Source organism: Electrona antarctica (genome assembly GCF_951216825.1).
Source record: "Electrona antarctica genome assembly, contig: scaffold_116, whole genome shotgun sequence".
Lineage (NCBI taxonomy): Eukaryota > Metazoa > Chordata > Actinopteri > Myctophiformes > Myctophidae > Electrona > Electrona antarctica.
In genome coordinates this window covers 224,224-247,941 of record NW_027637470.1, presented here as the reverse complement: position 1 = coordinate 247,941, position 23,718 = coordinate 224,224, and the positions used below count along the sequence as shown (strand labels likewise).

At 42.4% G+C, this 23,718-nt stretch overlaps 1 protein-coding gene across 1 annotated transcript; it reads left to right on the top strand.

The window, feature by feature from the left end:
- Positions 1-2,617: 2,617 nt before the first annotated feature.
- LOC306918909 (uncharacterized protein) lies at positions 2,618-5,656 on the top strand (the record flags this gene model as incomplete). Its single annotated transcript, XM_079531750.1, has 9 exons — positions 2,618-2,743; positions 2,869-2,962; positions 3,046-3,390; positions 3,498-3,615; positions 3,964-4,055; positions 4,150-4,264; positions 4,431-4,694; positions 4,870-5,046; positions 5,439-5,656. The coding sequence occupies exons 1-9, from the start codon at positions 2,685-2,687 to the stop codon at positions 5,654-5,656; spliced, it is 1,482 nt and encodes a 493-aa protein (XP_079387876.1). The 5' UTR covers positions 2,618-2,684.
- Positions 5,657-23,718: the final 18,062 nt, after the last annotated feature.

Sequence of the window (23,718 nt, the reverse complement as noted above, 5' to 3'; positions counted from 1 at the left end):
CGCTATTTCCGTGCTCAGAGTGGCTGCACCACTCATAAATAGAATAGGAACAGAAAAGGACCAGAAAGGCATATAGCCAGTAGAGAGAAAACAATGGACGAATTTGAGTGTTGGCCATGGAGGGTAGGAGATATGAGCATGGTGATGGACTAACTTTCATCAAAACAATGGTGCCGGTTCGATTCCCCGGACGGGCAGGAAAAATCTGGGTCAGGAAGTGATTGGTCATCACTCACCCAACACCGCTGAAGTGCCCTTGAGCAAGTCACTCTGACTGAACCCCCAACTGCTCCAGTGGAGCTGCTTAGTGGCCAACGGTATAAGACTGATGTTGTTGTACTGGTCAGCTCCCAGGTTTTAATGTGTGTCTGTGTGTGTTTCTATGTGTGCAGGGCGTTGCTGAAAATGAGCATGCTCAGCTATACCCTGGGTAAATAAAGGAGGGAAAGAAAATGAATGGCGCTTCATTAATTTCATAGGCAATTGAACTGTTGTCCACTGAAATGTATACTAGTCATCTCAGGCTGGATAATAAGGTTGCCTGCCACTACTAGCCTTTAAACAAATAGGACATTGATTTTAGTCTTATGAATGTGAATGAGTGTTTCTTTTGTTATTTCTTCTGTTAGCAGCTGGTCCAAGTAGGAAGGATGTATCCCGTCAAAAGACTGTTCCTCCCTCTGTTCCTGACACTAACTATGAGGTGGCAGTTTCTCCAGATAATGTTGGTGTGTATTTCATTATCACATTTATATTTTATTGTAAGTTTGTAACAATCTGTCATCGAGTTCAAATGTTAATTACATGTTTGTATTTCAAATTCTTCTCAACTACACTCTTCCCAGCCATTCCATGCATTATACTTTGTATATCATGTAAAACAGAAAGTGATTTTTGATTTTCAATATGCCGTAATATTTTAACAGAGTTTCATACAAGAGCTCCAGCTCTCACTGGGGGATGTTCAGGAAGCACCAACCGCATCAGCGCCTCTCCAGGCTTCTTCCGACTGGAGTACACGGAAGCGTCTCTTTGCAGAGAGATGGAGAGCAGAGAGACCCAGGCTAGTCAACAGTGCAGCAGCAAAAGAAAATGTAGCCCCACACATCTGCCAACAGTGTGCCATGAATCCAGCTGCTGTTCGCTGTCATGACTGCCAACCACGCCCCTACCTCTGTGCTGAATGTGACGTCATCACACACTCCAGATATGTGCTCCACAACAGAGATGCCATGACTGCCGGTTTCTACCAGCCGTTGTCTCCAACCACTTGCATTGTGGATAAGGCTACCTGCCATTGTGGTAAGTTCTTGTTTGTGAGTACACCGTAACATATTTAACTGACACGTTAAGCTTGTTAGTTTGATCACTTAAACAATACTTTGTTGTTTTCATTTTAAATGCATTTGCATGCCCCATGTCAATCAGCTTCCTGAGAATATATTGGAATACTTTTTCAGCAATCTATTTGACATTTCTCAAGAACAGATTCTGTCTCTTGTGGTCGTTCAAGCGATCATGATGTATTTCCTATTGAATTTATGATGTATGATTTTTTTCAGAGCGTTTTGTACCTGTGCAGATACCTGATTTAATTTGTAGTTGTCCAAAAGAGGCATTGAGGCTGAAGCCAGGGAAAGGGGTTTCTCTCATCACAATAAATGGTAAGGAACTGAAAGTCTTTAATAAAATCCTTCTTAAAACTCAAGTTTGTCTTCAGTACGTATATAAAATATATGCCACACCCACACTGTACCACCCTAACCCTGTTGATGTGTGTGTGTGTGTGTGTGTGTGTGTGTGTGTGTGTGTGTGTGTGTGTGTGTGTGTGTGTGTGTGTGTGTGTGTGTGTGTGTGTGTGTGTGTGTGTGTGTGTGTGTGTGTGTGTGTGTGTGTGTGTGTGTGTGTGTGTGTTGCTCCCTAGGACGATATGATCTCCACATGCCCGACCTGAGTTGTGATGCATGCAACGCCACTTGGACTGCTGGAATAGATGCGTTAGTAGTAGTAGTAAGTAGCCTTGCCGAGCCATGAGGCCCATAGGGCAGGAGCCTATCTCCTGTTTCTGTAGCGTGAGGCAGCTTGATGTACAAGTACACCCCCTGGACATGACGCTAGTATGTCGCAGGGACTTACCCCCAATCCAACCCTTGATGCTGAGTGTCAAGCAGGGAGGCACTGGGTCCCATTTTTACAGTCTTTGGTATGACCCGGCCGGGGATCGAACCCCGACCTCCCAGTCTCAGGGCGGACACTCTAACCACAAGGCCACTGAGTTGGTCAATAGATGCGTTAATTAACCGGAACTACTGGCCTGCTACGCTTCAGTTCGCCACCGTTTATGAGACGGATGTTTTCCATTCATTCGAACAGATGAAGATGGCATCACCAGGGTTGTCCTGCCAGGCCTTTTTTAGAATGCTTGATCAGCGCACTGTCCACTTTGGTCGTGTGAGTATTGAACTTCTGTAGCCTACAGAACATCTGTTTGTCATCTGGGTTGAATTGGCTGCTAATATAATGGTTGCACATTATTAGCTGTCGATTTCTTTATTTTTAAATAGACTGGGACGATCCTAAGAGATGCCTTTCAGAAATCCTTTTTTGAGTGGGAAGCGGTGCAGTTTGAGCTGGAAAACCTCTGCAAGGAAGAGCCTTTCAAGTGTCCAGCATGCACACCGGACATGGTTGCATTATCAGTGGACGGAAATCGCAAACATTACCGTTTCAAGAATGCAGCCAGGTACTTCTAAATTAGTATATTGTAACACCATTTATCTAAATAAAAAAACAAGTCTAATATGCACCAAGTGTCCTCATACTGTAAGATATAGTAAGCTGTTCGTGTGCCGTTTTTGTTTTCTTCAGATCTGAGGAACCGGCTATCTTTGAAGGCAACTTCATAGCCAAGGATGAAGACGTGCACAGATTTGTGGAATACATACACCAGAAGACAAAGCATGTAAGCATGATTGGATTGCATACAATAATTATATGTGCACGAGTACATACGAAGGTTTTCATCTTTCATATTCCATAATGTAGAACTCCGGAAAAGGTGTTTGTGGAGGGGAGTGGACAGCAGCCAGAGAGACCTCCAGAAAATCTACCAGCTGTATAGATGAAGAGGGACTGGAACTCGCGGTGTGTCGGCATGGAGTGTTACTCTGTGCCCTAAATATGTACAGGGGAGAAATATATGCCTACCCCATGTACCTGCAGCAAAAGATGGCCAGCAGCCAAATCAATTTTTTTTGTATGGATGTGACATGCAGATATTGGCCCTACCTCAAAAAAGTTTCAGATCAATGTCCAGAGCTGAAGCATCTTTTGAACATGAAGCCATTTCTTTCCGTGTTTCATGCCAAAGCCCATGATTTCAAATGTGAGGTAAGGAAACATTGCCATTGGATTGAATGACTATCAGAACACTAGTACGTGAATGTCGCGGCTTGTCGCCATCATCTGAGCATTGTATTTATTGTATATTTACCCAGGTGAAATGGAGTGGGCAATACCAGGATGGCGCGGGTCAGACACTAGGGGAGGAGGTAGAGCAATGCAATGCCTTCCTCTCTAGGATTGCAGTGACCACAAAACACATGTCAAAAGCAGGTGAGGTGACCACAGACAGCACTACCTGTAAAGAAAAAACATTACTTAAGTGTACTTAGGATGTTAACATTTATTGTCTCCACCAGCCGAAGGCATGGGGAGAGTATGTTTGGCTGTTTGTCTGTGTCCATCCGTGTGTGTGTGTGTCCATCCATCCGTGTACAGCGAATCTCCGGCACTGTTGGCTCAGCCGATGCCAAACTGTGCACACACACTCCCTGGATGCCAACGACACACCTCTGCCCCAATTATTACACAATGGCCTGGTATAGCGTCATGAGGCCGATTTTTAGCAAAACTAATTTCTTTATATTTTTTGATAATGTTGATATCAATTTCTTTTGGCAGGACGCAACGACATGTTAACCCTCATGGCTATGAACTGGAATCGGAAAAAGTGTGACAATTTAGCCACCGCACTGGCTCGCCGGTATCAGAAGGTAATGACATCAATAACGTTCTTTTAGATGTTGAATATCCCGACATGTTAGAGACAACATTTGTTTTATTGGCTATGATTCTTTGTCATTGTAGACCAGCAAGGCTCTTCAAAGCCACTTACAGAACCTTGAGTCGATGAAGGTCGAATTTGCAGTGGCAGAGAGCCAGTTGGAAGAGTGGGTCCAGGATGTAAAGGAGTGGGCTGAAGGTATAAGGCTGTTCTCATTAAATGCTTTTGCCAGGTGACATCAGTAGAGAATGTAATGTTAACTTCCACTCACATTGTGCCTTGTACTCATCCTCTACTGCAATCTTGCATGAAATTGTGAATAATTGTTCACTTAAAGTGCAACCCACCTATTTCGTCTTTGCAGCACCAGCTGCATACGGGCCCAGTGGCTTGGAAAGCACAATTGAGATGCTAGTGGTGAGTCTCAGGAGGAGGACCCAGCGCCTTTATGCCGATAATTCTGGGAACAAGGGGCGTGCCAGGATCCGCCGCAAGATTAGGTCGGAGAAAGAGGTCTTGTCTTCTGCTGTGGAGCAATATAACAGCATGGTTCCATGCAACGAAGCCCTGTCCATGGAAACCATTCTGTCTGTTGAGAAAGCATGGCCATGGCACCTACAACTCACTGGTATGTACACTAGTCTGTTGACTACCAACAAATCAGATGCATAACGACACAATAATAGATCATATGCTTGCTTGTTGAACTGAGGAGTGGCCAACACATGAATCATGTGTTTACAAATGGCAATTGGCAATCCTACTCATTCTCCCTGTGAATCTGTGTCAAAAATGCATTCCAGACTCTGTCGATCTCAAGACGAAGAGAAAGGCATTCGACACCGTAATGGCTGTAAGGAGACATGAGGAGGAGAAGAAGATCCTCGTGAAAGAGATGAATCAACACTGGAAGTCTCTTTCAACTCGTGCTGATGGCCTAAAGGAGCTATCTTGCATTATTTCATCTGAGGCAACGGAAGGTATGTATTGCAATATAATAATTCATAGACATGATACACAACTCTGACGACTGTTGTTAACCCATTCTGGGCGGGAACCCCTTCTAGTGTTGTAAGCATTATGTTATACTTTAGCTATTGAAAAATAGCAGATCATAGCGCGGCACTATGAGCTTGTAGATCTGCAATTTTTGAAAAATCCTGAAAATGTGGCGCAAATCTTTGAATATATATTCTGTCACAGTGAACATTCTTTGCTTCTGGGGGGGAACAACATATTTTTAGAGGGGCGTCCAAATACAGATAATTATGGGGTCCTTGACATGAAAAGGGTTGAGCACCACTGACATAGAAACATGTCCTCAGGTCTAAATGGGTTAAAGTTACTAACAGACTTTTTCTTGTGTTCTAAGAGTCACCCCCGTTGGGCCTGAGTGAAGACGGGTTGAACGGTCTGCAGAGCATCATTCAGAGAAAGCTGTGGAAGATCAAAGAAGTGATGACCCACTCAAGGGAATGTTACCTGAAGGGTTTATCTGGAGCAGAGAGCGTCAGCTTTTTGGAAGATAGTCCTGCTGATGATGAAGAAGAATATGACATTGACTCTGACACGTCCGATGACGAACTGTAAGCAGCAAATGCCCGGGACTAACAAGCAATAGCATCCATCTACAGGCTTGGATACCTAAAGTGCTATTCAGCCACGCTGGAACACTTTTGTTGGACTGCTTTTTCTATGTTTGATTCCCCCCCGGGTGTGGATTAGTTACCAATTTGTTTCCGACAGCAGAGACATCTTATCAACATGTCAACAACATATCAACAACTGACTTGCTTAGTTGAATGCTTGATTCTGAATCAATGCATTCTAATCATTGAATAATGACAAAATTCCTTTTTTTGCCATGAACACATTAGGCAACAAAGTCTTATGCGCACACATATGGTATGAGACAGGTACATAGGCAGGGCTCAATGTATTCAGAAAAATGCACATAAAGTGCACAAAGACCTGCACACCGTCTGCACTTGCAATACAAACTTTATTTAGGCAACGTTTCTTTGACCGAAACGTTGCCACGGACACATTTGTCTGTATGGACATATTATGACCCCTGGATGGTCTGGACCTGACCGCTCAACTCAATAACACTGCTAACAAATCCACCCGCTTTGAATGTGATCAACCCGATAGTCACCAGTGGCAGTAGTCTGGGGTTCCTAATTAGGAAACACAGAAGTGACTGCGCTTCTCCGTACTTGTAGTTATGTTTAGGTTAGTGTATGAGGTGGGTTGTTCTCAGTAGGCTCCCAGCATGTGCAGTAGGTCGATACGATCGTCTTGATAAGTAACCTACTGGTGATTATCGGTTGATTTTCAGTCGAATCTGCTAGACAAATCCAACACTCAGCACCTGGCTCTTATCAATCTGCATTGCTTTAAAAACAATATCCAAACACATTGTCATCTACAGCTGAAAAGTACAAAATAAATTCTAGGAATCTGTGTCATGTTTGTGTCTCTTGCTACCAAATATATAGTCGGAATTCCGACACTGACAAAGGCCTGCGCGCAGAAACGCGTCTGCCTGGTTTGACTGCTGCTGTGGATTCTAACTTTATTAAACAAGACTACTACTATTACTGAGAGTCTGGATTTCATTCTCTTTCTATACGTATTCCCTGAATCTGCACCATGCCTGAACACTCACAGACTCAACTTGGGTTGACCGAGCCTTTCCCTTACAGTTAATCATACATGTTTGCAGGAATATAATTCAGCTATATTTGAATTAAGATAAATATTGTGTATGTGTGTGTATATATTACAGTAACACCAGTGAATAAATTAATGTGGTAATACATAGTGTGCTATTAATGTGGTAACATGTAGTAAGAGTGTGCTCTAAATGTAGTAATAGTGTTGTAATAGTGTGCTATAAATGTGCTATTACATAATACACATAGTAATACAAAATAACACTTGTGTGAAGTGAGGGGCGCTCTTATTATCTCATTCTGGCCAATCACAATTTGTGAACTCACTTTTGTCTTCAATGTTTGTGTTACACAAGGTTGGTGTACAGAAACACTCAAAGCTATACCCTCAACAATGGAAACAATGACCTGTTAGGAGCACAGCCAATCCAGAGCCAGTTCACTGATACCACTTTTCTGACAGATAGTTTGGTTAGCATCAGCTCACAACTAACAGGCCTACTGACCTTTTTTCATGAAAGAATTCATAGCATTGACACTACTATATCCTATACTATACTGTATTGCCATACAGTATAGGCTTTATTAGGGTTCGGCTTGGGTCATTTATGGGTTGATTATGGGGATAATGGGGTCTAAAGTGTTCCAAATTATAAAGGATGACTATGTATGGTACATGTAAATATATTGAACATGTTTGGCTATTAAATACCCCCTCAAACATTTGACTGATTTCATCATATAGCTTGGCTCTGAAATGGTCTGAGAGAGTATATGTTTTATGAGACTGGGTTTGGAAGGCAATCAAGATTATATTTTGTCGTGGCACAACAGTGAAGACATCTTTGGAAAAGTCTTGACTGGTAGAGAAACGTATTTGAGGGTGAGTATCGTGTGTGGTTCCTGTTCAGTGCTCATCACAGACGCCCTTTGAACCTGACACTGATTGAAGGCTTGTAAGTCAGCATCAAAATGTGCTAGAGACAATGAGGCACTGAATATTCATTGTGAACAGATTAACCAGGTATGTTCATATAAATACCTATAGTAGGAGTATAAATAGAATATCTCCTGTCGTGGAAAGATCACTAGCTACTATAGCAGCTACTATAGCTACTATAGCACCAAGATCCTTTGGTGCTATAGTAGACGGATTCTTCTTTTGTTTTTCACTTCTGTAATTATGAGTGTTCTTCAGTACTGTAGTACCACCTGGTATGGATGTTTGTCTGTAGCCTTAAAGTCACAACTGCTGCAACAACTAAACATTTGTTCAAAGATTGTTGGACAACCACTGCATAGGCTCTACATCCACGTATGATAACAGCATCCTAAGGTTAGCAAGGAATACTAGCCATGTTTGCATGGAGAGTATAGGTTGCTGCCTTCAGGAAGGAGATATGGTGTTGAATGGAGAGTATAGTCTGCTGCCTTCAGGAAGGAGATATGGTGTTGTATGGAGAGTATAGTCTGCTGCCTTCAGGAAGGAGATATGGTGTTGAATGGAGAGTATAGGCTGCTGCCTTCAGGAAGGAGATATGGTGTTGTATGGAGAGTATAGGTTGCTGCCTTCAGGAAGGAGATATGGTGTTGTATGGAGAGTATAGGTTGCTGCCTTCAGGAAGGAGATATGGTGTTGTATGGAGAGTATAGGCTGCTGCCTTCAGGAAGGAGATATGGTGTTGTATGGAGAGTATAGGTTGCTGCCTTCAGGAAGGAGATATGGTGTTGTATGGAGAGTATAGGCTGCTGCCTTCAGGAAGGAGATATGGTGTTGTATGGAGAGTATAGGTTGCTGCCTTCAGGAAGGAGATATGGTGTTGTATGGAGAGTATAGGCTGCTGCCTTCAGGAAGGAGATATGGTGTTGTATGGAGAGTATAGGTTGCTGCCTTCAGGAAGGAGATATGGTGTTCCAGCATACAATAAGGTCAGACTGAAGAGGTATTTTGTCCAGCAGTCGACCCTGAGGCTTAATCAGGATTTTGGCCAGGACTATATTGAGCTGTGGACATTGCTCTCTGCCCTTATGTTTCTATATACGTAATTGTATTTCCTAGTTTTGTCCTGTGTTATGTCAAATGTGTGTATATGTGTTGCATACAAGGCCGCTGGGTCGCAAAACAAATTTCAGTGCAAACTGACAATAAAGTATTATCATATCATCATATCAATATGGTATATCAAAAAGCAATAAAAAGTATAAGTTTGTTGTTTGTAATTACATAGTTGTATCTTGAGAAAATGTATGCCATAAGGAAGCAGCTGCTCTGTTTGAGACTGACATGGCTGTGTTCAATGGCAGATTGGACAAATCAGCTCTTAAAACTATGAATGAAGTGACGTGTGGCTTACATGCGCAAGGTGTCTTCACAATAACTACAATCATCAATGGATTAATATATACGTCAACCGTTTTAAGCTGCTAGATGAAGGCTAGAATAGATTATCTCTGCAGCAGGCTCATATGGATTTATAATATCATTAGCCTATGATGTAATCAGGAGCTTGTAATAGGCCTATATAGTGGTAATAGTGTGGTAATAGGGGACCAACAAAGGTCTAAGGGACACGAATGCGCCTTGATGTACATTTTGTTCTATGATGGGGTTGTGTAAGGTCACAATGGGTCACAGTTTCTACTCATTGTGAGCTTGTACATATATAGGGATGACTGCTGGAGACGGCATATGACAACACTAGACATCAATATATGGTATATTAATATTGAAGGCTGAATCATTAAGTAAAGGTTTGTAATGTATTCAATCACTTATTTCCATTCCATTCCACAATTAACATATTTTGTGTATGTACACCCCATGCATGCATCACCTTAATCAAATTTGATGTCCTCTTCTTGGATAACTAAAAAAAAATCCAAATTAATGACTCATTAACACGTACTCTGTAGTGTACAACCAGGTAGCCAATGTATAAATGGTCATTTACACATTGGCTACCAGGTTGTAGAAACAGGATAGTTGCCTGCTTATGTTAACTGCTGTTTCACTGCTGACAGTTGCTGTTGATTGACTGTAGTGTAGCCTACTGTACATAATCATCTTTCCAACTGTTCATACAATAAGTAGCCTGACACGGCACACATATCTGCATCATATACAGTTAGCAGTCTGTACATATACTTATATAGTAGACTACAATACATTCATTTACTGACTATATGTTGCTTCATTATATATTATATATCTGAACTGGTTATTCCTCTTTTATTGGAAATGTTGCCTACTGCACTTCTGCCTAAGCACCCACTTTTAAAATCCTTAATCTAGGTGTGCACAAGCTTTTTTGTTTTGTTTTACACACTACTGTATTACAGTAACACATGCATGTTGGGGGTTGTTGGCAAGTTATGCAGCATCCAACTAGAAGGGAATCACTCTGAGAGAACTTGAGAGATATAGCCTATTCTGTTACATGTCACAAAAGAAACATAATTTAGAACCTAATGTAGGTAGTGAAAATATGCATGGGTACTACAATAACCACCTGTGGTTCTTATTTGTTACTCTCAACCAAACATGCATGCAATATACAGTATATCAAACTTTGCATACAATTAATTGAATACCTGGAAGAAACACTACATTCACAGTGAAAAAGGCTTTTAATGAACATTCAACATAAGGTGCAAAAAGTAGCAGCAAATCTAAATAGTAGGTAGTAGGAGGTAGTAGAGTGGCTGAAGGAGGCTGAAGGGTACATTCAGGGTTCTGCTGGTTTCCAGGTGTCCCCTTCCAGTTCCCGTCCTGAAGGGTAGGGTTTCAAAAAGGCGTTCCCGCCTATAATGGGTTAAATGAAGAGAAGAAAAGTTAAGCCATGATGCAATGTTATGTACATATCTGCATTATTTTACATAACATAACAATATGAGTTTGTCCCTAGCTTTTGTCAAAACAACAACCGGTCTGTACTGGTTTCACTCACATAGGCCTACTGTAGCTCTATTAGCTTAAATCACATTAACAGTTGCTACCCATTCCAATAGAGGGTATGCGCATGCTTAAAGTGAATGGCCCATCGAGTGGCAAATCGAGTGGCAAAGCAACATGCAAAGTGAGTTTAACATTGTGTAATGTTGTTTAATGCAATTTTCTGTTTGTATGTATGGGTTGTCAAGGCCAGAAAATATTTTTTTGCCACTCAGTAGGCATTCCTGCATAACTTCCAGAACATCTGACATAGAAGCTCACAACGTGTCACAGAAACGACCATGGTGAGCTTGCAGATCTGCTATAGTTGGCCATTCTCTGTGTGCGACACCTTTGTTCGATGTAACATAAATTAGGCAGAGGATTATTATCTATTGAATTTCAAGAGCGAGAGATCACAGTAGTGGTGGCCAGTCCTCTTGGTGCCGACATGTGCGCATACTGATTCTTATCTGTGTGAAGTTGTCCATGTATTGTTTCTTACTTCAACTGGGAAACTGATAAACTGAACACAGACTGCCATATCATGTTCTTTTTTATAAGTAAGATCAATGTGAAGTTTAAGAAAGGTTCTGGATCAAGATACAGCTGTATTTAAATGAGTACACTTAATTCAGATAAGAGGCAAACATTCAGTGAAAGCAGCCGATCTACAAGCTCACAATGCGCCATGACTAAGGATTCCCTCTTAACGGTTTGATTCCTTAACGCTTAACTGTAACAATTCCTATTTGTGTTTTCCAAGTGGACAGTTACAGGTCTCCAATTCTGAGTTTGTATAAATGGAACAAAATGGTTGAGTCCTTCAAATTAGAAACTTTTAGAACAACCAGTAATGTAATTGTATAGCAGATGTGAAGTCCACATACGGTAAGCAGCTCTGACAGTGTGATGAAAACTTAAAAGGGCACACACGTGCATGCATGCACGCACACACACACGCAACGCCACACACACACACACACACACACACACACACACACACACACACACACACACACACACACACACACACACACACACACACACACACACACACACACACACACACTATTTTTGCCCCAAAATAGTAATACAAGCGTTATAATAATCCTGGCTTCTACTACAGAGACCATATATTAATAGTGCAGCGTTAAGACCATGCAAAGCAAAATTTACCCTCTCCTTTCCTCTGGTCGCCCTTTTTTGGCCTCCCTCTCTTCCGGGGAACCGGAGGAGCTGAATCTTCCACCTCTGGTATGGGACATTGGGAGTTAACAGAGGAGAAGAGAGAGGGAGGTGAGAAAGGAAGCAGGAGGAGACAGTCTCATTTCACTGAATATACAGTTATGACATGCCCAGAAAATGATATTAGCCCCAAAAAAACAAAGATTACCCTCTCCTTTCTTCTGGTCGCTCTCGTTTGGGCCCTGTCTTGGCCTCCCTCTCTTCCGGGGAACCATGGGGGCGGGGACTGGAACAGACAGTTCCTCAGGAACCACTTCCCTGCTGACGGAGGGAACAGGAGGAGACTCCATGGGGACGGAGGGAGCAGGAGGAGACTCCAGGGAACTCCAGGGACTCCAGGGAACAGGAGGAGACTCCATGGGGACGGAGGGAACAGGAGGAGACTCCATGGGGACGGAGGGAACAGGAGGAGACTTCATGGGGACGGAGGGAACAGGAGCAGACTCCATGGGGACGGAGGGAGCAGGAGGAGACTCCATGGGGACGGAGGGAGCAGGAGGAGACAGACAGACAAGAGACTCCATGGGGGCGGGGTCCTCTGTAACCAGTTCAATGAAGAAGGAGGGAGCAGGAGGAGACAGAAAGAAAGGAGACTCCATGGGGGCGGGGACAGGAGCAGACAGTTCCTCTGGAACCACATGGAGATGAATTACTATCTCTGGTTGGCTCTCTGTGTCCTTTGAGGTGGACGGCATGTTTACTTTCATTTGTAATGCGTACAAAAACATGCACTTAAAAAATATTATTTTTTTTTTTATTTCTTACGTTTCAGGAGATACTCATATCCCCTCTTTAATTTCTTCAGCATCTGCTCCAACAGGGGAGAGGTTTCCAGGTCATGGATGATGCGGGCCTCCCACTGCTGTTCTTTTTTTTGGCCATAGAGCAGAATTGGCTTACAGCCTAAAGAATTGAGTTTGGTCACCTGAAATGAACAAAAGCATTTGGCACACATCCACACATTAGCTAAACCCATTGCATTACACACATTGTTCTGTAGAAAGCCTTTTCAATTGATAACCGCAACCGGTGTCATTTAGATTATGATCTTAGAAGCAACGTTGCTGTAGCTCAATGGTCAATTCACCGCACCACCGTTGTTTTGGACAAGTCTCAACAGTCCACTCATTCACGTAATGTCTGTCTCATAGTCTGTCTGCTTGTACAATGTCTTTCTATCAGATGTGAGAAACTCCAGATCAATATCAAACATAACAATACAAAACATGTTTTTTCGGGGCAACTCTGACTGTCCTGTGAGCAACTCATGAGGCTTAAAACTGGATCTTTGAACTGCTCATACTAGAAAATGATGAATATGTATTCGCTACCTGCTACCACACCTTACTTAACACTCAACTTCAGTGTATTGTCACATCACAGGTTTTACATAAACATTTTAAATTAAGACCAAATAGATGAATTCAAATTAATATTACAAGCACTTGTTTTGTAGAATTGAAGGCATTACATTTAGGTTGACTCGGTTCCACAGATAAATATTGTGAAAACAGTCCATCTACAAGCTCACAATGCCTCGCACTGTGAGGCATTGTGAGCTTGTACATGGGCTATTGTCTCTTTCTGATGTAATTGGCAATATGGCATATCATTTTGGCACATTATAAATGTGGTTTGTTTACTGTTGAATGAAAAAACACTGTTGCTCATTAAGCTATAATGCTCAGGGGGGTGCGTAGCGTTAGTCCGACGTCCCAATAATCTGACGTTACTAACCCTACTCCTAACCATAACCGCACGCGGAAGCAAAGGGTGGGTCTTAATGTTGCGTTCACACAGGCAGATGAAACGATGCAGTCCACCATTCTTTGTCAATGGAAGCCAGCGACTTGAAGCTACGAAGCAGCTATGACGCATGAAGCTGCCGCAAATTATGCTGTGATGCGTTTTTGCTTCGTTTCATCTCCCCGTCTGAACAACTCCTCCAGAATATCAATCATTTCCGGGCTTCAGGTGAAGATGAACTCTGTCAACCTCAACTCTGCTGAACAGGAGGAAAACAAAGACTTCCCTGGGCCCCCTTAGTGCCAACCTACATCTCTCTGTAAAAAACCTTGGTGTAACCCTCGATAGCAACCTTAAACTCGACAAACAGATCAGCTCCGTAGTTAAAGCCAGCTTCTATAGCTTTTTTAAAGCCCTAAATGGGCTGGCCCCCCTGTACCTGTCAGAACTCAATGACCCATATGTTCCGCTCAGACCCCTCAGGTCAGCTGACAAGCTACTCCTGACCGACCCCAAAACCAAATACAAGATGAGAGGTGACCGGGCCTTTGCAGCGGCCGGCCTAGACTCTGGAACAGCCTACCCCTCCACATTCGTTCTGCCACCTCATTAGAGGTTTTTAAGTCCCTATTAAAGACTCACTTTTTCTCGGTGGCCTTCGACAGTGCCTGATTATGTAAATGTCATACTGTATAGCTCTATTTATTCTTATTTAGTCTTTCTGTTCCTCCATATTGTTGCCATGCACTTTTGTTATGTTTGCATGTACTGTTCTGTCTTTTCTATTTTTATATACCTGTACACCATTGGTCGTTGTGATATGTGCTATATAAATAAAGTTTGAGTTGAGTTGAGTTGAGAAAGACCTTGTGCTGTGTCATCAGTCTGGCCTCCCCGTCCTACCAGAGGTGAATGAACAAAGAAGCTTGGCTAAGAAAAAACTCTAACTCCTATGACCAGTGTGGAAAATGCTTCCCGACCATATCGAACCTTAAAAGCCATCAAAGAATTCACACAGGAGAGAAACCCTATGGATGTGATCCGTGTGGACAACACTTATCTCAAATGTCCAACCTTAAACAACACCAGAGAATTCACACTGGAGAGAAACCCTATGGATGTGATCCGTGTGGACAACACTTATCTCAAATGTCCAACCTTAAACAACACCAGATAATTCACACTGGAGAGAAACCATATCAATGTGATCAGTGTGGACAACACTTCTCTCGATTGGCCCACCTTAAAGAGCACCAGAGAATTCACACTGGAGAGAAACCCTATCGGTGTTATCAGTGTGGACAACACTTCTCGATTGGCCCACCTTAAAGAGCACCAGAGAATTCACACTGGAGAGAAACCCTATTGGTGTTATCAGTGTGGACAACACTTCTCTCAAATCTATGTCTACTAAATGTCTAAATTGTACACACCATAACCGGCCACGTATGTTGGACTATGGCAGGTCCCTCTCATCTGGGGACACGCCAAAATTATTTGGGGATCCCCCTGGTGGTCCTGAACCCCACACTGGGAACCACTGGTGTATGACAAGGTCTCTTGTGCAAGCCAAAACCTATACAATAGCAGTAAAATAAATAAAACATATGGAAATATACGGTTTCAACAGTACACTCAATACTTACGGTAACTATTGCTGCTTTAAACTCGCGTGCAACATTGTGGTTTTTCTTAATGCTTGAAGCCCACTCACTGCTCTGGAATTTGTTTAATTTGTTCCTCCTCTGAAACTTGGCTTTGGTGACCAGGTCAGTTCCACACTTCCCACATTTTTGGGAGTTGGCCTGGGTTTCTTCCTGGCAGATGGGACAGACTTTATGTCTTGTCATACTTTAAAATGACCAGAGAGACAGAAACAAAAACAAAACAAAGACAGACAGACAGCAACAGTGAGCAGAGAGCGAGAGAGAGAAAGAAAGACAATGAACGTGGCTCTACATTGTACATTACTGCCCAAAAGTAGACCTACAAGCCCACAACAAATCGCATGCATTGCATTTTAGATCAGCTATTTTCAAATAAAAATAACACAGAAAATAACACAATTCTCAAATGCGTCATTTGCAAGGACCCCTTAACTATGAGGATCTTTGCTTTTTTAGAAAATGAAAAATATACAAATAAAACTTTTTCATGTCAAGGACTAATTATCCTGTGGACCCCCATTTGAAAAAAGATATGCCAGGGACCCCCATAAGAGAAGATTTGTATTTGTACAGCTCTAGCAATGATTCTCAACGCCATTTTAATTTCAAGGACCCCCAGTTTGACATGCATTAGTCAGACAGACAGACAGACAGACAGACAGACAGACAGACAGACAGACAGAGACAGAGACAGAGACAGAGACAGACACAGACAGACACAGCAGAGAGAGACAGACAGACAGACAGACAGACAGACAGACAGACAGACAGACAGACAGACAGACAGACACAGCAAAGACAGACAGACAGACAGAGAGAACTCCATCAAGGACCCCTGGGGGTCCCCGGACCCCACTTTGGGGTCCATTGCTTTAGGGACCCCCACAGCTTAGCTTACTCCAGTTCCCATGGTTGTTAGCTAAAGTTGAGCTAAATGCTAAAGCTAAATGCTAAAGCCAAAGAAAAGCAGTATTAAAACGTTTACAGACCTGCCAACATTCTAACCTACACATCCCGACATGTTAATAACGCCATGGCGGTTGTGTCATGTTGTGGGGCAGATTAAACATGTATTTATCTATAGATGTATGCTAGAAAAGAATCATAGCTCTTACCTGAAGCACGTCACTAGTGTTATCGTACTGTAGGTAGACAGACAGGTAGTGACGTCAATAGGACTATTTCTATAGTCCTATAAAATACCTATAAATATACAATAACAAAAGTGATTGACCAACTCCGATCAGATTTGACATAACAAATTAAACGTACATTACTAGAATTTCGCGGGCCTTCGGCCCGCTCATCCTCGCGCCATGCGATGCGTCGCAAATGGGAAGAAGGCAATGGCAACCCATGATGTTTTCATTTATGCAGTTGCTTGGAAAGCGCAAAGTTGCCAAGCTGGCTGAGTGGCCCTGTTTGGTTTTGTGTATTTGCGTATGAAAGCGAGCATGGCAAGGCGCAGGAACAGTATACTGTACTGTACTGTGCTGTACTGTAAGTCTTTGTACTGTACTGTACTCATGTGTACTGTACTGTTCTCTGTACTGTTGTATTAGTGTTTTTTTTTATTATTATTATTACATGGATTAATATTCTGATGTACTGTACTGTACGGTTCTCTGTACTGTTGATATTATAGTTATTAGTGTTGTGTTATTATTTATTATTATTATTACATGGATTAATATTCTGATGTGAGCTTTCTTTCTGTGCTGTACTGTACTCATGTGTACTGTGCTGTTCTCTGTATTGTTGATGTTATTGTTGTTATTAGTGTAGTGTTATTATTTATTATTATTATTATGATTGAAAGAGAGCATGGCAAGGCGCAGGAACAGTATACTGTACTGTACTGTACTCATGTGTACTGTACTGTACTGTTCTCTGTACTGTTATTAGTGGTGTGTTCTTATTTGTTATTATTATTATTACATGGATTAATAGTGTGATGTACTGTACTGTTGTCTGTACTGTTGATATAATAGTTATTAGTGTTGTGTTATTAGTTTGTATTATTCTTATTATTACATGGATTAATATTGTGATGTGAGCGTTCTTTCTGTACTGTACTCATGTGTACTGTACTGTTGTCTGTACTGTTGTTATGATTAGTGTAGTGTTGTAATTGTGTATTATTATTATTATTATTAGCGTTTTGTGGCGTGTGTGTGTGTGTGTGCCATTTCAGCTTCATCGCGCGGCGATCCAAACCCCCCCCAGGAAGTCAGGGTTGGCGGCCTTGTTTACATAGACGTGGCAACAATGTTGGCGGCGCAGCCCATATATCTATGGCGCAGCCAATGAAAAGAGTGGAATCACGGGATGCAGTGTTGCCAGGTCTGCGAATTGTAAGCGAGTTGTAAGTAGCGTGTTGAATGGCATTTTTTCTGTGCTTGTTTTCATAGACGTGGCAACAAATTAGGCGGGGGTGTCGGTGCTTGTGGCGTGTTTGTGTTTATTATTGATATTGATATTGTTTGCGAGTGTGGACGGGAGCCGGCTGTAGTGGCAGTGCGATGACAATGTTTACGCGGGTGGTGGCGAGTGTGGCCGTGCGGCGCGACATGAGGAGATAGGGAACGAACGACGCGGAGGGTAAGTCTGTGACGTGTTAGTGTGTTTAGTGGGTTGTTGCAGTGTGTGTTGCAGTGTGTCAGTGACGTAGTAGCTGGTGCCTTTTGTTCCTGTCCTGGGGACACCTTTTGGGGACACCTTTTCAATTGTATATAAGATATATAGTAAATTAATTAATTATTAACAGCCATAAAACAAACAAATCTGAGTCTATTTAGAGAGCTGATACGGAAACGGTTTGTTTACGTTCAGATCCGGATGCAGGACGCTGGAGCATAATAGAGTGCCTGTAGACATAGATATATATAAACACTAGATGGCTCAAGGCGGAGTTTCTGACGTCGTTCACCCGGCAGCCATCTTACTTCGGGGCTACAGTACAGTATGTTCAATGGCAGCTCAAACAGAAACAGTCATAACTCGCTCAAATCTTGACGGATTTACAAACGGGTTGGTTTATTACAAACGTTGTCAACGTGGCTATGATTCAGGACACTTATCTGCTTAATTTATTTTTTTATATGAACGTCGTATAAAAGCATATAAGTATGCGGACGTCTCTGACGTTTATAACAAACCAAACCGTTTGAAAATCGGTTGAAAATTGAGCAAGTTATGGTCATTTAAGAGTACATGCCCCATAGACACAATGTTATGTGTCCCGAGGTAAGATGGCCGCCACGTAACGACGTCACTCTCCATTGGCCAACAGCGCGGGTGAGCTATCTAGAGTTTATATATATCTATGCCTGTAGACGTTGCATGGAAGTGGACGGACGTCCAGTGACGTCATGACGCAATCCAAAATGGAGTCACGCAATAATAATAATAAAAATAATAATAATATATTTCCGTTGGAAACCTTCATAAATGACTCATTAAAGTGCCGGAATAGTAGACAAGCACACGGTTAGATAGATAGACAGATAGACAGACAGGCAGGCAGACAGAAGTAATCTGACATGACGTCATGTAGTCGGAAATGTTAATCAAAACTCTCGGTCTCAAACAATACTAATTGAAAAATATTCAATATTATCATAATATTCCCAGGATTGTTAGGGTGGCGAGTGACGTGCGTTATGTTGCATTAAATCCACGTGTTTTAACCGTTTTTATCCCCGTTCGGTTTAATATTGACAAGACAAAGAAAAGACAGCGCCCCCTTGAGAAAAGTCAGTATTTGACTTTTGAAAAGTCAAACGGTGACTTTTCCCGGGGTCTGTCAAAAAGTCGAGGTTTGACTTTTAATTGTGATACTGGGCCCGCTCACGTGATCAGAAAAAAAAAAAAAAAAAACCCTCCCCTCCTGAAAACAGGAGGGCGGGCCGCTTTACGTGTAGAAGCCAGTGTAAAATGGATGCGCCCATGCCGATCTAGTCGGTGTGTGAAAATAATCAAATTTCACCTAACCTCGCCTCACCAGGCTTTCCTCCACCTATTGGCTTTCACCCAACACTATAATACTCGATTCCCCCCTCCCCTCCTGTTTCTCCTGCAGGAGGAGGGCCTTGCGAGATGGGGGCTCTGTCTCGGAAAAAAACATGATGAACGGAACGCTGTTACGCTGCCTAAACACATGATCTGCACCAGATCGGCATTGCATAACGTCTGCAACACACATGGACAGATGCATGTTTCCTTCTTCATACTGTAGCGACCAAACGATCCCCGAGCCTACAATACTACGAACTAACAAACGAACTACAGTATCGAGAGGGGCCGCCATGACAACAGACAGTCTACCGTTGGGGGATCACGTATCGCCATGCAGAGCCGTCATAATCGGAGATCGCTCGGACGTGTGATTGTAACGCTTTTTTTATTCATTATAATTGTAGTGATAAGACCGCAATGAACGCGTCGGGGACGTAATCGACCCGGGTGTAATGTATAACAAACTTTTCCGCGTCCTAAACCGTGGTGTTGTCACTGTTGTGATCTGTGGAAGTCATTTTTTCCTTGTCGTCGACAGCACAGCCGGGCTTAGCACCTCTCTGGACACTCCCGGTGAAGCTTTTTTTTTTCTCCATCGCCCCCAATAAAGCTGAGCCACCGCTCACTTCACAGGGGTGTGATTTTTATTATTACAGTAGAAGTTTACAGACCAAACTGTAAATAAAAGGTTTACATGACTTTCTGCCTCAGTCCGTATATAGCGAGCTGTATTGAATAAGCAGAGAACAGAATATGGGACAGAGTTGCACCACTCACTTCACATGGGTGTGATTTTTATTATTACTACAGTAGAAGTTTTTTTCTTATGAAAGCAGAGAGTCTTCTGTTTCATACGGTATATAGTATTTATATGTCGCTATAGGCCTTATTTTGTGAATATTGAGGAGTTCACGTCCATGTCTTCTCTGAAGTTATCTGGTGGGCACAAGCTGCATTCAATAACCAATTACTGTCTAACTGTAGATGGGATCAATGTATACTGTTTTCCTCGTAAAAGTACACATTCAGGGCTTTCATTCGGTGTATAGGATGTATAGGATATTTTTTGGGTTCAATTTTATATCTGCCTGTCAATGTCTCTGACTTTAAACCATCCATAACTCTGCTCGCTGTTCAAGATAACCACTTCCAGGCAAATGCAGGTGTTGCAAAAAGATCAATATCTCCACAATGGAACATGGTACAATCAAAATGTATTTTTTAAATTGAAGTGGACAAGTTCAGCTTTCTTTTGATGTATGCGTGTGATTCTCGCTATAAGAGAACATTTTGCTGTGGGCCCCCGAACAAGGCCTTTGTGCAATGTTAAACGGTAGCAACATCAAAATAGGCCTGCCGAGATCCTGTAGCAATCAAAGTGTTAAGAACCAAATCCACCTGTGATAACTTTAAATGATTGATAATTAAGAACCAAATTGACCTGTGATAACTTTAAATGATTGATAATTAAGAACAAAATGGACCCTCACAGGTCTGTAACAGGTATGTTCACTAAACAAAATTATAATTAGAAACAAAATGATTCCATACAGGTCTTTCATGAAGAAATAAAATAAAAATTAGAAAACAAATGTTTAAGTAGTAGTGAAAACGAAAAATCAAAGAAATTTCATAAATTCGAAAACAAATTAGTTTAGTAATATCTAAAAGCTCAACGCGGCATGAAGCGATGTGTTGTGAGCTTACAGATTTGCTATTTTCACTAGTTTGGGTCCCGGGGAGACAACAAATTTCTCTTTTGGGTTACGATCATGGGCCAAAACGTTTGGAAAACACTGGTTTAGACCAGGGGTTCTCAACGTTTTTGGCCGGGGACCCCCGGAAATGCTTTGGCAACGACTCGGGACCCCCGCCCTGCCCTCCCTAGACCACTCGAGACCCAAAAAAGACCTTGGTTTGCCTGCGTGGGACCCAACTATAGGCAGCATGGTGACCCATGTTACAAATCATAAGTCTAGTGGTAAATGAGTGAGTAACATAGGAAGGGGGAGCAGACACCATGATCAAATACGAGGATTTATTATAAAAGTATATATAATAAATCATAATCAAACGTATATTTACAATAATGGCTCAATCAAACAAAAAGAACAATAAAGAAAACAACGCCTTTCCGAAGGGCGTTCGGAACGTTCCCCCCGAGCTGTCAGACACAGACTGACTATGTAGCACAGCGCACTCCTGGCCAAGGAGTGCACGTGACCGACAGCCAATCAGGAAGTCAGGCGTTGATCAGACGCCTGGCTAGAGCCGGCCCCTCGTTGATGTACTACAAGGCAAACACAGCCAATCCAACCTGAAGTGGAACAGAACACATATATAATAGAAGGCGCTCTCTATTCCAATATATGGTTCATAACAAGTCTACTAGATGTATAGCTATATATATTGTGGGGGCCGCTACTTCTCACACCAAGAACACACAGGAGGCAGCGTCACATCAAGCCAATTCTGGCACTGTTTTATTCATTCAAAGGAAAATGTTGTAGATTAGGCCTTGCCTCTACAGTGAGCAATGGAGGGACCAGTGGTTTCCAAAACAAGGTGAGTAAAGTTAACTTAGGGTTTTGGCCTTTATCCAAGTCAGTGCTCTGTGAAATAAACGGCACCTCTCTATCTCAAGGGGGGACGTGTGCCGTGCGCTCTTCTCGAGCCTATAGGTGCGCCTCTGACGCTTATAGTCATGGGGGGGGGTTCAGGGGGATTGTTGTGCCATAAGCCTCCGAGCCCAACGGTCCTATCAATCCGCACTGCCTGGAATGTCCTGTGAGGTGAGAGAACAATAATTAGGACCCCGTTATAATACATGGCATATAGAGAGAGGGATCATGGGTTTGTCTTACCGCGCACCGCAGGTCAGGTTGTTCCCCGGGAGAGTCGACTAGACTGAGGAGGGCGGAGGCTTTTATACCGTCTGGGCGTTGGCCCGCAGCTGTCAGCTCGACTGATAAATGAAGAGGTGACGTGGGATGTACCGTCCGTCCTGGACCACTCCCAGGTGATAGTGCCTTACTCCGTCCTCCCCCTCTCTCTCCCCGGGGTTGCTAACCCGTGGCGCGCGGTCCTCGATCGAGACGCCACAATATATATATAACTAGAACTGCACTCTGTCAAGTGCCTACTTGCGTGTTGCACACAAGTAGGCTATAAATGGCCTACTAGTGCGCAAGCAGAGCGTGCAAGTGCTGTAGACCGCTATAAACTTTCAAATCTTAGTCTCACATATTTAATTATTAGATTTCTATTTGCTACGTACCTTGCTTCTGAAGGAAAAAAAGTAGTATTTTTAAGTATGGTAAAATCATCGTTACGTCACCGTCAACTATACCCTGGCATTGGTACATATATTCATCACGTCATATGCTCATATGTCCATATATGTGTACATGTCTATATGTATGTATATGTAGTTTACTGAGTGGTTGGTGGTATAATGTGATCGGCTGGGTGGTTTGATGCGTATGTACTTGACACTGAAACGTATCATCATTACGTCACCATCGTCAACCAATTATACCCTGGCATTGGTACATAATCTTCATCACGATTCAAGGAAAACATACCTGCACGGTCAGCTTCCGTATGTCCGTATGACATCATATCACGTGCATTCTAAGGGACATTGGTACATATCTTCATCACGTCATGGGACATATGCTTCATAGCATGACAAAAACACACCTGCACGGTCAGCTTGGGGCCAGCATATGACGTCATAACATGTGCTGGCCCCAAACACGTGCATCGTAGCACCTGACTGAAAACATGACTTGCACGCTCTGCTTGCGCAAGTAATAAGAGATATCACAGATAGGTCCATACATATATATATAATATAACTATAACAATACCACCAGTTACCTCATATAGATATATACATATCTATACTACATAACAAAACTAATAACAAATAATAAACACTACACACGTGACCGCAGTCCACGTGACACCCAATAGTGGGGCGGCATAGCTCAAGATATAGACCAATCTTTAATTTTAATTTTATATTAATTTTGAATATATTGTTGATAGATATATTTGGAAACAAAACTGGATGTTATTTTGCTTTTCCTAACCAACTTTAGTGGCTACAGTTTTTGCACTAGGAGGCTGAAATGTTGTGTTAAGGTGTGCACATGTGTCATTATTGAATGTTGCAGACAAGTAGATTCACATATTTGCACAAGATTTTGTGGAATTTTTGGTTACGACCATAAGAACAGCTTCAGTGTTCATGTCAATAAGGGCCTTTCTCGGCCCAGCCCCGCTCCCGTTGTTTACATTGTGTTTTGGAACCAAATAGCCGCAGCACCACTCTCTTGATATGTTGTTCCCCAACTCTTG